The following is an 18829-nucleotide window of genomic DNA, read 5'->3' as shown; positions in this document are numbered from 1 at the left end:
ATAAAGTAAATGGTGCTTTGATGTCTGTCCTTTCTTCCCCATGTAACAGCGGGTGTGTGTTTCTCAGAGCTTATCTGCTGTGTGCCAAAAATCAGACAGGGTCACGGACAAATGTCCGTTGCTTCCAAGTCATAAGAACACTTGGCAAAAAGGTGGCTCTTTCTGCTGCCTCATGTCTTTGAACTTTAAATGATACGAAGAAACTTGTCTTAACCAAGAGAGGGATAAGAAAGAGCTGCCAAGTTTAAAAACTGGTTGATAAGTAACTTCGTATCAACGGCACAGCCCATACCGTGTAGTCTGAAGATGAAAAATAATGTTGCATTTTGGCTTCTACAAGACTTCCTGACTAACTTTTCAATATTACATAATGGTTAAGTCTGTGCAGTGATACGTGCTGTGTACAGGCAAGTTTTCTGTGAAAACTTGGGGGTGTATGTAACTGTGTAGAGGATGTTATATTCTCCAATGGGAAGAGCAGTTTCCTTTTCTTACCTTTGGTCAAACTTCTTTATCTGTTTTTATCACCTGATGTTTCTTGTTTCCCACGACAGATTTCTCTCATCGTTTGTTCGTATATTTTTTGATCCAGCCCTTTTTGTCTCTCTCGCTTTCCCCAGCACCCCCGCCCCTCTCTTCCTTCTGCGGCACCCCTGGCAGTGTGGGAAGCCGGCTGGATTGGAGTGGGGGCAGCTGATTAGATGACCCTCTGGTCCTCAAAGCTGAACAGGACACAACAAGAGAAGACAAATGGGTCTGCGACGTCTTCGTTGTAAGAGAACAGGCGTGCAAGATAGTCACTGCGCCTCAGAGCTGCAGTTTGTGTTTTCTGAGTTAATGCGGATGGGATTTGAGATTAAGAGTTTCTCTCAAGTGTCTCTTAAATCTTGGCTCTCTGTCCAGCTACATAGCTCTGTGACCTTGAACAGGTTTCTTAACTTTGGGCAAGTTTTTCACCCAAAAGAGTGGGAATCAAAATAGCACCTACCTCATAGAAATAGTATAAGGATGACATTATGTAACTTGTATCAAGGATGTTGCCTAGTGTGGTAGATGCCCAATACGTATTAGCTATTATTTGCTGTTTTACATTCATTGGACACAGTTGTCTCTTGATCACTGGTATGTTTTTTTAAAGTTCAAATGTCAGGAAGGTAGCAATGAGACTTTCCTTTCTGTTGAGGTGTTTACATCGGGATGGTAAACAGATGGAGAATTTGCTTCTAGAGTTAATGGTGACCAGTGGGACATAAAATTGGGTCTTTATAGAAAACACAAAGGCCATAAGAAAACTGCCGTGGAATTGGTTAGACAAAAGCTAGCAGGGCTTGAGACAATTGGCAATTAGCAAGTTTGAGATATCACTGAGTCCAAAATGGCCCAAAATACCAAGTACCTATGTCTGAATTTTTTTATTTTTCTGAAAACACTTTTGGCCAGCATGGCTTAAGTCATCTCTTACGTAAGAGAAAACAGTCAGAAAAAGAAGGGTGGGAAGCTTACTCTTTAAAAAATGCAATTTGAATCTTATTTTATTCAGCGTAGCTTTAGGTGTTTCATATGAGTCAATTTTCTAGATAAATGAAGTTCAACTTGTTGGATATCAAAACTTGCTTTACTGTTTCTTACTGAGCTTTTTCTAAAGTCAAACAACACATTCATGTAACATTTATTGAGCACATTCCATGTGCCAAAAACTGCTGGGTACTTTACTATATATTGGATTATCTTCATTTTCGCACCTAAAATGAATATTGTGTTTTGGCTTTTAGAAAAGGATATCCTGGTCCTAACTTAGTCTCTTCTTAAAAAGCTAATCATTAAGCCCTTAGGTAATTCTGTGTTTAGAATTTTTAACCTTCATATTTTGATCTTATTATTCCCTGCATATTCCTAATGTTTCCATGTCACTGAGAGAAAGGGAACTGATTTTTAATTGTTTATTACATGTTCTAGGCACTTTGACATATATTTAAGCTTAAGAAAAACTTCTAAAATTTGGGGGCGCCTGGGTGGCTCAGTCGGTTAAGCATCCAACTTCGGCTCAGGTCATGATCTCGCGGTTTGTGAGTTTGAGCCCCACGTCAGGCTCTGTGCTGACAGCTCGGAGCCTGGAGCCTGCTTCGGATTCTGTGTCTCCCTCTCTCTCTGCCCCTCCCCTGCTCATGCTCTGTCTCTCTCTGTTTCAAAAATAAATAAAACATTAAAAAAATTTTTTTTCTTTAAAAAACCTATAAAATTATTTTATAAATGAAACAACTGAGGCACACAGTTCATATTGTGCCCAAGTTCATACTGCTGAGCAAGAAAAGGAACTGAGAGTGGGTTATGCGGACCTCTCTGTCTCTGGATCTTGTACTCTTTTTTTGTGCTGACATTATCAAAGAAATAGGCCTTAGTTACAACTAGGTTAATAGAGGACAACCCTTTTCCAACTCCCACTCTCATACACTTCTTATTCTTTCTAAAAGCAGATTTTTTTTTCCTTCTTTAATTAATTTTGCTATCCTTCAGCTGTGCTAGATGCAGGTAAAAGTTAGAAAAAAGATAGAACTTTTAAGCTTGTGGGTAAGGAAATAGTCCATAGGATGACCCAGAATTTTCCAGATTTAAATGAAAATAAAAAAACTGCAACTTTTATAGAGCCTTTAATTTATAGTTGCAAGTAACTTTGTGTGCCTAAGGCCAGGTATAGACTAAAGAATTTATCAGAAGTCTTATAGCAATATGAGTTCTTTCCTCATGCTAAGCCTTCAAGATTCGGTGGGGGTAAATCCACCCCTCCATAAAAGCAATGAAAGCATTGGCAAAGATGGCCAAAATCAACTTTTTCAAAACTCTTGAAATTAGCCAAAGTCTTCCAACAATCTGAGAAGTGTTTATTCAAGAAAAACTGCTGAATCTCATTAAGCAGGGTTTGTGGCATTGTAACTTGAACTGCTCACATCTCCCTCTCTCCAGGTCTACAGGAACCTTGAAAACCAACAGTCTTGCAAACATGGTACTTGTAAAAACCATCAGCATTGCAACCCCTGGATGGGACAGGCCTTGTTGGAGCTTCTCCAAATGTTCCATTCCCAGAGCATTGTCCCTATTTGACCTGTCTTGCAGTTCCCTAGAAAAGCTAGATTGGAGCTCAGAACTTGCTCTGCAAGAAATACCCTGTCCCCAGGGCCTTTGTCAAAAATAATCAGTGGCAATTGTTAATATATCAGCTCCTGAGGGAGCAATAGCAGTTGGGCAAATAAGAACCTGGCCAAAAACTTAAAAGGAAGATATGAGGAGAAGATATCCATAAGGGACTTTGAAAAGCTCTGACATATTCCTAAGAAATTAAAAGGCCGAGCACATATTCAGGACGGTATGCATGCCCAGGAAAGACCTGAGAGGGCCCTAATCTCTCACATTTAGGTAAGCAGTAAATAAAAGGTAAGGTAGAAGTTTAAATTGGTTGAGTGTTGAGGGCATGTCCCGAAACACATGCAGAACTCCTTAGCAAATGTTGGAAGGCTTCTTTGTTCAAAACATTTAAGGGAATCTCTGACTATTCATTAGCTAACCACTAAACTGAGACATCAGTGGTTACAAGCGTAACAGACTTTATAGGATTAGTCCAGGAAGGTCACTAAAAAAACAGCAACAACTACAATGATGACAAAAAGGAGCAACAACAATAAATCTTAGGGACTTGGGGCAGGGGGTTCTGATTTTCAGAATTGTCACATCAATCATTATATTATCTAAAATGTCTAGCTTTTTGTTTTTTTTTTTAAGGGTGTGGGACACCTGAAGAAATAGGAAAGTAGGTTTATACACAGGAGAAGAAAAAAGTAGTCAATAGAAACTGTCCCTGAGGGGGCCCAGTTGTTGGACTTATTCTGTGAAGATTTTAATCAGCTCTTATAAATACATTCAAAGAACTACAACCAATTATATCTAAAAAATTAAAGTATGGTAATGAAGTCTCACAAAATAAAGTATATCAATAAAAAGAGATAGAAATTACAAAAGAATATATAAATTCCAGAGTTGAAAAGTATAATAACTGATATGAAAAAATCATGAGCAGGTTCAGTAGCAGATTTGAGCTGACAGAGGAAAGAATTAGCAAAACTTGAAGATAAGCCAATTAAGATTATCTAGCCTGAGGAACAGAGAGATAAAAATATTAAGAAAACTGAACATAGTCTCAGAGACCTATAGCATACCACCAAGCATAGCTGACATATGTATAGTGGGAGTCCCAGCAAGAGAAGAGAGAAAGAGGTAAAAAGAATATTTGAAGAATGGCCAGACCCAAATTTGATGAAAAACATCACATGTCTAAGAATCTCAACAAACTCTAAGTAGGATAAACAGAAAGAGATCCATGCCTACACACAGCATAGTCAAACTGTCAAATGACAAAGAAAGAATCTTGAACGCATCAAGAGCAAGTGATTTATCAAGTACAGAGATCCTCAGTAAGATGAATAGCTGACTTCTCATTAGAAATCAAAAAGCCCAGAAGTTAGTTGGGTGGCATATTCAAGATGCTGAGAGAAAAAGATACTCAACCAAGAATTCTGTATCTGGCAAAACTACCCTTCATAACTGAGGGATTCTCAGATACAGAAGAACTGAGAGAATTCATCACTAGTAAACTTGACCCTCAAAAATCATGAAGTTAGTCCTTCCAACTGAAAGGAAAAGAGACTAGATGGTAACTTGAATCCACACAAAGAATGCAGAGCACTGGTAAAGATAAATATAGATAACTACAAAAGACAATAAAAATGTACTTTTGTTTGTAACTCTTTTCTATCTGATTTAAAATATAACTTCATAAGCAAAAAATCTAAAATGGTTGATGGGCTTATCATAGATAAAGATAATTTATGTGTATGTGTATATATGTACACACACACATAGATATATGGCACATAGTAATAGCACAAAGGAAGGAGGAGAAAAGGAATATATTGTGGGAAAATTTCTAGATACTATTGAAATTTTCAAGTTAATATTAATTTGAGCTACATTGTTGTAAGTTAGGTTGCTAATTATAACTCTCAAGACAACAACTGAGAAAATTGCTCCCCCAAAAATATAGTAAAAGAAATGACAAGGGAATTAAAATAATGCCCTAGAAGATATCTATTAAACACAGAAGAAGGCAATAATAGAGGAATACAGGATCAAAACCATATGATATATAGAAAATAAAGTTAAATGGCAGATATAAATCCTACCTTATCTGTAATTACATTAAAGGTAAATGCATTAAACATTCCTATTAAAAGGCAGAGATTGGCACAATGGGGAGGCATGATGCAACTATATGTTATCTACCAGGTGCACACTTTAAATTAAAAGACACAAATAGGTTGAAAATAAACAGATGGGAAAAGGTATATGCAAACAGTAACCAAAGGAGAGTTGAATGGCTCTACTAATCATATGAAATAGACTTTAAGACAGAAATTGTTGCTAGACACAAGAGTGGATACTTTATAATGATAATAATGTTAGTCTATTATATAACATATATACACCTAACAACAGAGCCCCAAAATATACAAACCAAAAACTGATCAAATTGAAGGTATATATACACAATTGAATAATATTAGTGGGAGATCTAAATAATCCATTTCCAATATGGCTGAAACAACTAAGAGGAAGATCATCAAGGGAATAGAAGACTTGACCAACACTGTAAAACGACTACAGAGACATCTATAGAACACTCAATAATCGTGGAATACACATTCTCCTTAAGTGAACATGAAACATTCTCCAGAAAAGACCATATCACAGGCCATAAAACAAACCTCAGTAAATTTAAAAGGATTGATATTATACAGAATATGCTCTCCAAAAACACTGAAGTGAAAATAGAAAGCAATAACAGAAAGAAATTTTGGAAATTCACAAATACGTGGAAGTTAAACAACACACTCTTAAAATAACCAATGGATCAAATGAATCGAATGAAAATGATACATTATATATCAAAAACAGAAGAGATGCAGACAAATGAGTGTTTAGAGCAAACTATGTAGTTGTATATGGCTATATCTAAAAAGGAGAAAGATCTCCAATAATCTAAACTTCCAGTTCAAGAAACTAGAAAAAGGAGACAAACCAAACCCAAAGCAAGTAGAAGGAAGGAAATGAAGATCAGAGCAGAAATAAACAAAGGAGAGAATAGAAAAACAACATAGAGAAAAATCAATGAAGCCAAAGTTGGTCCTTTTGAAGAGATCAATGAAATTGCCTAATCTTTAGTTAGAATGACCACAAAAAGAGAGGGGAGGGGAGAGAAAGAAAGAGAAGATTCAAATTACTAAAATTAGGAATGCAAGAGGGGACATCACTAATGATCTTACAGAAATTAAAAAGGACCGTGGGGAACGCTATGAACAACTGTATGCGCATAAAATAGATAATTTAGATAAAATGCACAAATTCCTAGAGTGGCATAAATTACCAAAGCCAACTCAGGAAGAAATAGACAATCTAAATGGACCTATAGCAAGTAAAGAAGTTAGTAAATTAAGTTTCCCATAGGAAAAAAAAAAGCCCAATCCTACATAGCTTAACTGATAAAGTCCACTAACCATTTAACATACTGGGGCGCCTGGGTGGCTCAGTCGGTTAAGCGTCTGACTTCAGCTCAGGTCATGATCTCACGGTCTGTGAGTTCAAGCCCTGCGTCGGGCTCTGTGCTGACAGCTCAGGGCCTGGAGCCTGTTTCAGATTCTGTGTCTCCCTCTCTCTCTGACCCTCCCCTGTTCATGCTCTGTCTCTCTCTGTCTCAAAAATAAATAAACGTTAAAAAAAAATTAAAAAAACATTTAACATATTAATATTAATCCTTTTTAAACTTTTCAAAACAAAAAAGGAAAAAGAACATTTCCCAACTCATTCTGTAAGGCCAGTATTACTTTCATACCAAAACCAGGACAAAGGCATAGGGAAAGTATAGATCAATATCCCTAGCAAACATAGATGCCAAAGTGCTCAACAACTAGCAAACTCAATCCAGGAGTATGTAGAAAATGATTATGAACCATGACCAAGTGGGATTTATCCTAGGAATGCACGGTTAGTTCAACATACCGAAATCAATCAATATACCATTTTAATAAAATAAAAGCCCCAAACCACATAACCATCTCAATAGCCACAGAAACAGCATTTGAAAAAACACAGTACTTTTCATGATTAAAAAAAAAAAAGTTAACAAATTAGGAATAGGGAACTTTCTCAATCGGATAGAGCACATCTATAAAAAACAGGTAACATGCTAACACATTTCACGTGAAATATTTTTACATGTTATGAAAATACTTTAGGTATATTGGGTTAAATAAAATATATCATTGACACTCATTTTACCTATTTTTAATTTTTACTTTACCGATTTAAAATTTTCTAAGTGACTCACATTTGTGGAATGCATGTTATTTCTGTTCTGGACCCAGGGCCTCCAGGTTCTGGTACATGTGGGCCCTATCCCCTGTCCTGTAGCACTGGATGATTGAGAGGTTAAGGGTAGAGCATGGGGATTGATGAAATGGGGTGGAGAAGAAGTAGACGGAGATAAAGGGGTGTAATGAATGCAGTCTTGCTCTGAGAGCCGGGGCCTTGTTTTATTCACAGCTGTATCCTCAGGGCCTAGGTTAATACCTGGGCTGGTAACAGAAAACTGGTAATAAAATAAAATAAAGATTGGCAATAAAATAAAAAAGATTCGGTAAGAGGGTGGTGTCTATTACTAAATGGTTATTTATTCAGCACTTGATACTTGTTAGGTCCTGCTGTGGGTACACAGAATCTAGCAGACAGGAATGCAGTTCAGTGAGGACATATGTGGCATCTGTCAATGGTCTGACCATGGGATGGATGTACGAGCTGCCATAGGGGAATACGGGAACTAGAGAGTGGTAGTTGGGGTTTCACAAAGTTAGCTTGTTGTTGCCGGGTTTCTTTGATTGCACAAGGCAAAATCTTTGCCTAGTAATTTTTTTTTTCATGTTTAGGGAAAATATACTTAATTTGCAGACTGCACTTTATCACCTGATTTCCGAATATTGGCACCTAAATTCAGATTTTTTTTTAAAGGCGCACATCAAACAAAACCTTTCTGTGGCTTGGGTTGGGCCCAGGAGACAAGGGAAGATTTAGCTAGTGAAGTGAATGCATAATTCCTTTGACTTCTTAGCCATCAAAGCAAAGTACTTAACCATTGCTAGGCACCGGAGGCCTTAGACCTCCTCGTCTCTGTTGTTATCCTCTGTCTTAAGGTCTCAAGTTCCATGTATTTTTTCAACTTAGCAGCTGTTATATTTGGAGTCCGCATTTGTGTGATAATTTCACCCAATATCTTTCTCTTCCATGGAAAGTCCAAAAGCGTCTCATGGGTAGAGGCTGGGTGGGCTTTGCTAATCAATAGTTAATAAATGAATGACTGAAGTAGGGAGGAGAGATTAGTTTTAAAATCCATTGTGTCGTTGAAGAGGAAAAACAACCTGAGTATAGCATCTCACTTGGAATTCTGTGTTGAAAGATTGAGTCCAACAGCAGTTCATTTTATTGGCACGACTGAGAAAAGATGACTTTTTTTCCCTACCAAATAGACGTTTCAGCATTATCTACACTAATACCTCTCAAAGTATATTCCAGAGAACCCTGGCATTTGCAGCAGAACACATTGTCAGTATTTATTTGTACTTAGTAAATCCAAAGTTCTTACAGTTTGACATTTTAGGCCATACCTAATCCTCGGACTTAGTGCTCTTCCTGAGAAAAATGGAAACAGGGCTTCCCTTGTCTAGTTGTTAAAAATATATTTTTTGGCCCTTTGGTGTTTGTAAATTTTAATTATTTTAAGCTCTGCAGGAATGGGAAGGCTGAAGGAGACCTGGCAAGAATCACCACAACTGGCACTTTCTATTAAAAAAAAAAAAGGAAACAGAAAAAATCAATAATGATTCACCGAGTTAACGGTGAAAGATTTACCGTGGTATTGATATAAAATAAAGGGTGTATTGCCGAAAGAGAGAGGTCGCCTTTTCTGTGCCTGGAGACACAATGGACAAGTGAGAAACGGCAGGGGCAAGGAGAGAAACCAAAACCTGTTTTCGTTTTGTGGAAAAGTTTTTAACAGTGCTAAACTTTATCCTGTACATTTTTACAAGTTGCAGAAAGGAAAGTCTTAAAAGATTCTTAAAATTAAATCGGTATGGTTCCATTTGTATCACATTCTCAAAAGCACAAAACTGTAGAGACGGGGAACAGATTTAGTGGTTGCCAAGGGTTGAAGATGGGGCAGAGGGTTCTCTGAGGGTTAGCACGTCCTGCGGCTCTGTATTTGTGAGCATAAACATTTAAGATTATTTCCTCTTGGTCTTTTTCTCATTGTGAAATGACATGACCGGCTTTAAAAAAATTATTTTTTTAAATTCCAGTAGAGTTTTATTGGCACATACATACATTAGTTTCCGGGGTACAATACAGTGATTCTACAATTCTTTACATTACGCAGTGCTCATCATAGTACATGTGTTCTTTGTCCCCATCACCTATTTCACCCATCCCCCAACCCACCTCCCCTCTGGTAGCCGTCAGTTATCTGTAGTTCAGAGTCCGTTTTTTTGTTTGTCTCTTTTTATCTTTTTTCATTTTTTTAAATTCTAAATATGAGTGAAATCATATGGAAAACGGTATGGAGTTTCCTCAAAAAAATTAAAAATAGAATTACCATATGATCCAGTAATTTCACTACTGGAAATTTACTCAAAGAAATGAAAACACTAATTTGAAAAGATATGTGCCCCTGTATGGTTATTGCAGCGTTATTTATGGTAGCCAAGATACGGCAGCAACCCTAGTGTCCGTCGGCTGATGAGTGGATAAAGAAGAGATGATAAATATATGACGGAATATTACTCAGCCATAACAAAAGAATGAAATCACCATTTCAGCAACGTGGATGGAGCTAAAGGGTATAATGCTAAGTGAAACCAGTCAAGTCAGTGAGATGACCTTCTTCATTCCTGGTAATATTCTGTGTCTGTTATTAGCAGAGCTATTTCATCTTTGTTTTTATAAGTAGCATGATACGGGCGATGTATCTTCTTCCTTCATTGTAACCTGCTAGTGCTTTCAAGTGTGTCTCTTACAGGCAGCATATGGTATTGCCTAACTTTTTTAACCAATCTGAAAACTTCTGCCTTTGAATTGGGGTGCACAGAGATTTATGTCACATGTGATGATTAATAGGGTTAGGTTTGCGTCTGTCAGCCTCTGTTTGTTTTCTCTTTATCTCATCTGCCCTTTGAAACTGCTTTTACTCTCTTTCTGCTTTTTTAAGACTGAGACGGCATAAGAAACTCACAACAGTATGCTTTCATTTCCCCCATCCTGGCCTTCGTGCTATTGTCGCCATGTATTTCATTTATATGTAGGTGGTAAGCCCCACACTAACTTGTTATTTTTGTTTAGTCAGTGATCTAAAGAGATTCAAGTAATAAAAAAATTCCTATTGATTTACCCCTGTAGTCACCATTAACGGCACTCTTCATTTCTTTGTTTAGATTCATATTTTCTTCTGGTATCGTATTCCCTTTTTCCGGGACTTCTTTTAGCATTCCTTGGTAGTATGGGTCTGTTGGTGGTTATTGCTTTCAGCTCTTGCTGTCCGAAAAAGTCTATTTTAATCACCCTCATTTTTCAAGGGTATTTCTCTCGAGGATCATCATGTTTTCTTTCAGTGCTCTAAAGATGTTTCTATTGTCTTCTGGCTTGCATTATTTCCAACAAGAAATTTGCTGCCATTTTTAGTTTTGTTCCTCTGGACATAAATGTGTCCTCTTTTCTTCTGTCTGTTTTTAAGATTTGTCTCTTTATTACTGGCTTTGAGCTATTGATTATGATGTATAGTTTATTCCTCTTTCTGTCCTTTGGGTTTATTGAACCTCATGGATGTGTGGGTTTATTGTTTTCATCAGATTTGAAAATATTTAGCCATAATTTCTTCAAATATTTTTTCTGTTCCCCACATCCCCTTTCAGAACTCCAGTGACATGTATATTATTAGGATGCTTGAAGTTGTCCCACAGTTCACTGATACTCTATTTATTTTTCATTCTTTTTTCTCTGTGTTTTCATTTCACATAGTTTCTATTGCTATGTCTTCAGTTCATTAATCTTTTCTCCCGCCGTTAATCCCATATAGTGTATTTTTCATTTTAATTTGGGTCTTTAAGAAAAAAAAAAAACTACGTCTCTCTATTTAATTTTTTGTGCATGAGGAATACTGTTCTTATGCCCTTGCCTGTTCATTCTAACATCTGTGTCTAATATCAGTACCCTTCCCTCAATATTGATTTCTTTATTTTTCTCATTATAGGCCATATTTTCCCGCTTCTTTGAATACGCAGTAACATTCGATTAGATGCCAGACATTGTGAATTTTACCTTTGTGGCTGATGAATACTTTTGTATTCCTATAAATAATGTTGAGCTTCATTCTGGAGCACAGAGGACGTACTTAGAAACAGTTTGATCCTTTTAGGTCTTGCTTTTAAAATTAGTTTGCTGGGACCACAGCAGCATTTAGTCTAGGGCTATCTGCTCCCCACTGTTGAGGCAAGGCCCTTTTGAGTACTCTGAATTGTGAGGTTTTCCAGCCCATCTGGAATTTGGAGCCCTGAGTGAATGTGAGGTCCTATTCCCTCTAATCCAACGCGGGTGGCTCGTCTCCTGGCCCTCAGGTAGTGTCATCATATGCATGCACTGATCAGTACTCCGTTGAGTACTCAAGCAGTACCTTTGCACATCTATGGCGTTTTCTTTCTTTGTAGCACTCTCCTCTCCCGTAAACTGCCCTGTGAACTGTAGCCGTGGTGTCTCTAGAACTCTCCGCTCCACCTCTAAAACTCAGGGAGTCTGCCAGGCTTCACCTGTGGACCATTCCGCTCTGTGGACCGGAATCTCTCTCAAAGCAATAAGCTGGGGCATTCACAGGGCGCACCTCAGTTGTCTCCCATCTCTCCGGGGTCACTGTCCTGCAGGGTTCAATGCCCAGTGTCTTGAAAACAGTTGTTTCATGTATTATTTTATTGTTGTTGTCATTGTTGTTACTGTTTTGGTTGTTTCAGGTGGGAGGATAAATCAGCTTCCTGTTACTCCATTTAGTTGCAAGTAGAAATCTCAAAATTAGGGTTTTTAAACCTTTATATATTTAGTGTCACTATTATTTTAAGAAGAAAGTTGTATTTTAACCATGTATGAGTAAGCCGATTTCTAATCATGCTTGCTGTATTTAAGTTTATGAAGATCCGAAATGGGGTGAAGGGAACGTGGGCCACAGAAAAGAAAACACACCGAAGTGCCAGTCCTTACCCCAAAGCTCTCCCATTTGCTCTTTGGTAGGTTGTTGCTCTGCTCGATTAGTAGAACCCCCCCCTTTGTTCCTTTTGGAGAGAGATTCTCCAAATGACTTCTATGAACGTGCATTTAAAACGTCTGGAAGAAATGTTATAAATAAAATTGTCATGATCTATGTGTTTCGATCTACACAATTAAAACTTGGACAGGAAAATATTGTAGAGGAAACATACCACGAGAACTTACTTCAACAGGTAATAAAGTGCATTTTAAAGCTATAATAATTGAAATATTGAAGTAATAATGCTAAAGCAGACACAGATTAGTGGACCAAAATAGAATTTCCATAGACAGACTTATAAATGTATTTTAAACATTCAGCATAAAGGAATTGTTTCAGTAATGAGTCCTTCAGAAGATAGTGTTGGGACAACTGGACAATTCACTGAAAAAAAAAAAAAAAGCTGGATCTCCTCTCCATATCTTACACCCAGATATATTTCAGATAGATTGAAGATACAACGTTAAGGTGTTTGGAGAAAATGCAGGTGATTCACATAAGCTTGAGGAAGAGAAGCCTCTCTAAGTATGACCCAGAAGGTCCAACTCTAATGAAGTTAAAGATTTTACAAAGAAAAACCATATAAACAGAAGGAAGAAAAACCAAGTAAACTAAACAAGGTGAGCAACAAAGCAAATGCCCTTTAATCTTACAGACTCATTGTTTCTTTTCAGAATATTTCAAAGATGCTTCAAAGAAGATGAAAAGTGGGCTTATGTTTGTCAAACTGGTGAACCCGTGTTCAGGTAAGCTTTCCTCCTCTCTCTTCCTCACCACCTCCGAGAACTGTAACTTTAATGTTTTTTAAACACTGCTGCCCCAAAGTGTATATACTTATTACTGTGTATGTTTGTCCTTCCTTAATAGCTTTGAAAGGTAAGCTGGCATTACTGGATGGTCAAAACAAGCTTGACCTAAACATTTTTTGTTGTTGTTGTAATTTAAATCTGTAGACGATTCACTCGTCAGAAATGCATGCAGGACAAAAAAGTGGCATGTTTGGTTTCTCTCGGAAAACGGACTAATTTTCTTTAGCTTTCTTAAGCCAACTCTTCTTAGAGTAGTTATCCAACATTAGCCTCCACTTATATTAATTTTATGTTGTAAAGTAAAATAAACAACCAGAGTGAAAAAAAAAAAAGTTTTTGCTTGACATGCCAAGATTTTGAGTGGTTTCATTTTTAGCGGTACTTTCCTTATTTTGTTCTGACCAAGAGGCAGTATATTCGTTCCCAGTCAAGGGGCGAATTTTTTATATTAAAAGCATTGCATACGGAGATACCTATTTTATTGCAAGCCGTTTGAGTTTAACTTTATATTCAGTGCATTTTGTTTTCTAATTTTTAGGCAAAAATGTTAAAGTATACCGTAAATATACTGTAATATTGATATTTGTCTTTACGTGGGATTGTTTTTTCATTAATTTATTTTACAAGGTTTATGTTATAAAGTTATTTTATAAGGCTTTGAGTAGACACCTAATACTTAGCAAATTAGAGCGTTGTGCTGGTGGGTACAATATTGAATAGTGAAAGCAAGGGAAAGCCAATGGGTAGTGCCTTGTTATTATTGTTGATGGAAAGACATACAAATAGAAGCCACAAGTGAGGCAGAATTTCCTGGCTTCCTCCAGTTTTCTTTCCTCAAGATGAAATTGAATTTGAATTGAAAATGAAATCGGTCAGCTACGTTATGTGGCACTCCTCACTGGATGTGAGACTAAACTGAGGTGGGCAATTTTTTTCAAGAGAAGTCTTAGGTAGTGGTAAAGGTCGTAAGGAATCAAACGAAAATAAAGATATAAAAAAAAAGCTAAGCTCCTTGTAAAATTTCCATTTTGTCTAAATTGTCTGTAAACAACAGAAGAACAAATGTTTGCATCTTCTACGTTGGCTGTGGAAAAATAAAGGCTAACATTTGCTGAGCGTTTACTATGTGCCGAGTACTGTTTTAGGAACTTTACATATATTCTGTCTTTCTACCCCTTACAAAAACCTGTGAGGTAGCTTCAGTATTGCTTCCGTTTTACCGGAATGGAAACAGAGGCACAGAAAGGTTTCCATAACTTCCTCAACGGCACACGCCAAGCATGTGGTACCCACGGATTCAAACTCAGGGTCCTTGACAGTGCTGCAGTCAGAAAAAGATTTCATGCATTGAAGGGCCCTCGCCTTTTCTCACTTCGAGCTGGCCCTGGGGTGTGTAGGATCCGTCCCTTTCTTGGGCCCTCTGTGTGCAGAGCCACACGCTGCACTGTTGACAAGGACCCACATGCCAGCTCAGTTCATCTGGCTGAACCATTAGGTTTGGGTAGTTTAATAATGGGCTTCCCCTCATGATCTAATGGAGGATTCAGTGAGAGGCTTTGTAGCAGTTAAGATGAATGGCTTGTACTTTTGTATTTATTGGTTTAAGTTCAGTGAGGATTATAGAGCTGGAAAACAAGCATCTGTATATAATAGCTATAAGCTTTCCTTGGAGTCAGTTTGTGTAGAATATATCTATGTATGTTTATGTTCATATTAGGAACATTCCTCAGAACTATTGGACAGTCTTTTGATTTTGTGTGTGTGTGTGAAAACTTACAAATAAAAAACAGATTTGTCTTAACAGGGGAAGGAACCATTTACTTGTTCAATATGTGTCTACAGCAGCTGTTTGAAATAAAAGTTTTCAAGGAAAAACACCATTCTTGGTTTATAAATCAGTCAGTTCAATCAGGTAAGTGACTAGCGTATACGTTTCCATTAACTAAACACATACTCTAACTTTTCCAACCTTCATGCGTGGTGGGGGTGTGGGGGTTGGTACAGGCCTGTCTGCCCAGTTTGGAGTCTGGTCCATGCCTTAGCCTTCCTTGGCACCAGAGCAGGACTTAATCAAGGGGAAAGGAAAGATAATTTGAGCAAGTTTAAATCAATACCTACATGTCTTAGATAGTAGGAAAATTTAAACGAATACCTCTGCTTTGTCTCCTAAAACACTGACATGTGCTTAGTCAGAAATTAGAGGATCTTCCTACCACTGAAAGTACAAATCTTTCATGTTCACTGCACATTGCGCAGACTGGGAACTCTTTGCTCTTCTGTTAGACACTTTTGAAGATTTTCAAGTTTTAACATCTTATTTCTTTGCAAATGGATACCGATATTGCTTCTAAAATAAGATAGAACATAACAGATTTTTTAATGCTTTGTCATATAAATCACTGCTGCCCCCACCCCAACATACCCCCAACACACACATATACTCAACACCGAAGAAAGTTCTGTTTCTTTTAATGTTCTAATTTGGGGGTAGTATTGACTCAGAAGGAAAAAGTAAACCGCATGTTGTTCTGATGGTTCCGGCAGTTGGGGGGAGTCAGGGATAGTTGAGGCATTCTGTGTTCTCTCTGCCTATTTTCTCGTTGTTTCCAGAGAGTGCTTTCTGTTTCTTTCTAAGCCCTCTGCTTTCTGTTGACTGTGTATGTCTCCACTTAGTGCCAAGGTAGAAAAGCCACTTTGTCTTTCTTCTTCTCAGACATTCCAGAACAAGGGTTTATTGCTGGTGATAAATTTCACATGCTTGTGTGCATGAGAATATCTGAAATGGCTTTCAGTTGCCAAAATGCAGTGGCAGTCTGTGTATAGTCTGGCAGGTGGAAAGTATATATTCCCTTTTATTGTCACTGCTATGCTTATTCATTTGGCAATATATGAGAGTTCTAACTTCTAACGTAATACACTTGCAGTTGGGTTTAGCTCGATAGACACAGTAATATCCAGATGAAATTGGGATACATTGGGAGGCAGTGATTGATCATCTCTCCCTCTGAGCTGGTACCTGCTTTTTTTTTTTTAATAGACCTTATTTATTTGAGTGGTTTTAGGTTCACGGCAAAGATGTCTGCTTTTTTCATCATTGTCTTCTTTTGAACTTAGCCTTGAAGAAAGACCTATTTTTAAGAATAGCCACCAGGATATTAGAAACCTGTTCCTAATTTCTGACTATCATGGATGCCTCCTATAAAATGAGCTTACAGCTTGTTTTCATACGTTTCTCTTCTACTTTTAATAAAATAATCAACTAATATAATATGGAATTACTTTCTTAATTTTTCTTTTACTTGCTATGAAATGGATTCACATATATAATTTAGGGTTAGAATTTCTTGGCTGTATAGACAGGTTGTTCTGCTAGGGAATAAAAGTAAGTACACGTGTTTCTGAAACCAAAATAAGGATTGGAGAAAAAGGAATTGTTTATTGTTCCATTTGATGAAATACCTCTTCTGGCTTACTCCCATGGGAGAAGGAGTCTTGGATGCTTGGAGGGGGCTGTGACAGAGGAAAGAAAAGTGGGGAATAGGTAGGCTAGTTTGTTTGATTCGCCTTTTTTCCCTTCAGCCTGGATGGTAGAGTTAGACTCTTACTGCAGAGTTTCCTGTTTCTTATGCTCAGTCTTGTTAGATTCCTTTCCTCTTGCCTTTTCTTCAGGAGTAGGAGGATAGGGTAGGATGTGGATAGGATTGGGTCTGGGGTGGGGAACCACCTTCTGAGCCTTCGATCATTGGAAGTTCCGAGCTGTGAACCCACAGACCATAGAAGGAGCTATGTATGGAGAGAATACTATTGCTTGCCCATGACCTCATCCTCAAAAGCGTAGGAAATTACATTTTACTGCAGCTTTATAGATAGACTTCTACAGGTTTCGTAATGTTTTGCTGGTTCACGTTCTGTCCATATTTCCCCCAATTCTTGCCTTTTTAGGGGTGGTGGGAGGACTTCTGCTAAAAATGATTTCTAAATATTCCACACACACACACACACACACACACACACACACACACACCCTATCTTCTTTATTCATTCATCCTTCAGTGGACACTTAGGTTGTTTCCATACCTTGGCTGTTGTAAATGATGCTGCAGTAAACATCAGAGTGCATGTATCTTTTCAAATTAGTGTTTTCATTTTCTTTGAGTAAACACCTAGTAGTGGAATTACTGGGTTATATGGTACTTCTATTTTTACTTTTTTGAAGCATCTCCATAATGTTTTCCACAATGGCTGCACCAATTTGCATTCCTGTCAGTAGTGCACAATGGCTCCTTTTTCTCTGCATCCTTGTCAACACTTGTTATTTCTCGTATTTTTGATTCTAGCCATTCTGACAGGTGTAAGGTGATATCTCATTGTGGTTTTGATTTGCATTTCCCTGATGATGAGTGATGTTGAGCATCTTTTCATGTGTCTGTTGACCATCTGGATGTCTTCTCTGGAAAAATGTCTGTTCAGGTCTTTGCCCATTTTTAAATCAAATTGTTTTTCTGGTGTTGAGTTGTGTAAGTTCTTTATGTATTTTGGATATTAACCCTCAATTGGATGTATCATTTGCAAATATATTTTTCCATTCAGAGATTTCCTTTTTGTTTGGTCGATGGTTTCCTTCACTGTACAAATCTTTTTATTTTGGTGTAGTCCCAGTAGTTTTTTTTTTTAATGTTTTTATTTATTTTTGAGACAGAGAGAGACAGAGCATGAGCAAGGGAGGGGCAGAGAGAGAGGGAGGCACAGAATCCGAAGCAGGCTCCAGGCTCTGAGCTGTCAGCACAGATGATGACATGGGTCTTGAACTCACGGACTCTGAGATCATGACCTGAGCTGAAGTCGGACGATTAACCAACTGAGCCACCCAGGAACCCCCCAGTAGTTTATTTTTGCTTTTGTTCCCCTTGCCTGAGGAGAAATATTTATATACAATGGAATATTTTTTTAACTTGATTTGTTTGGGGAGAGAGAGCACAAACAAGGGAGAGGCAGAGAGACAGAGAGAATCCCAACCAGGCTTCATGCTGTCAGCACAGAGTCCAATGTGGGGCTCGAGCTCACGAACATGAGATCATGACCTGAGCCAAAATCTAGAGTCAGACGCTCAACCAGCTGAGCCATCCAGATGCCCCTATATACAATGGATATTAGTCTGCCATAAAAAAGAATGGGATCTGGCCATTTGCAACAACATGGATGGACCTAGAGGGCATAATGTTAAATGAAATAAGTCAGAGAAAAATAAATATCATATGATTTCACTCATGAATGGAATTTAAGAAACAGAACCAACCGACAAATAAAAGAGACCAAAATAACAGACTCTTAAATACAGAATAAAAACCGGTGGTCACCAGAGGGAAGATGGGCTGGGAAGATGGGTGAAATAGATAAAGGGGACTAAGAGGCACACACTTCCAGTTGCAAAATAAAGAAGTCACAGAGATGGAAAGTATAGCATAGGAAATATAATCAGTCAGAGTGCAGTAACGTCATTTGGAGGCAGATGGTGAGCACTGAGTATAACGTATGAGCACTAATGTATAGAATTGTTGAATTATGTTGTACACCTGAAACT

General features: G+C 37.8%; 1 protein-coding gene across 5 annotated transcripts in view; it reads left to right on the top strand.

The window, feature by feature from the left end:
- The window catches only part of RNASEH2B (ribonuclease H2 subunit B), a 68050-nt gene that overhangs the window by 11645 nt on the left and 37576 nt on the right, over positions 1–18829 (top strand). For all 5 annotated transcript variants that reach the window (XM_045052622.1, XM_023251282.2, XM_045052620.1 and 2 more), the window contains exons 2-3: positions 13114–13185; positions 15053–15160. In XM_045052622.1, the coding sequence (XP_044908557.1) occupies positions 13114–13185; positions 15053–15160 (180 nt within the window). The remainder of the gene's footprint in view (positions 1–13113; positions 13186–15052; positions 15161–18829) is intronic.

Source organism: Felis catus, chromosome A1 (genome assembly GCF_018350175.1).
Source record: "Felis catus isolate Fca126 chromosome A1, F.catus_Fca126_mat1.0, whole genome shotgun sequence".
NCBI lineage: Eukaryota > Metazoa > Chordata > Mammalia > Carnivora > Felidae > Felis > Felis catus.
The sequence above is the reverse complement of the archived record's forward strand: the minus strand, read 5'-3'. Positions and strand labels throughout refer to the sequence as shown.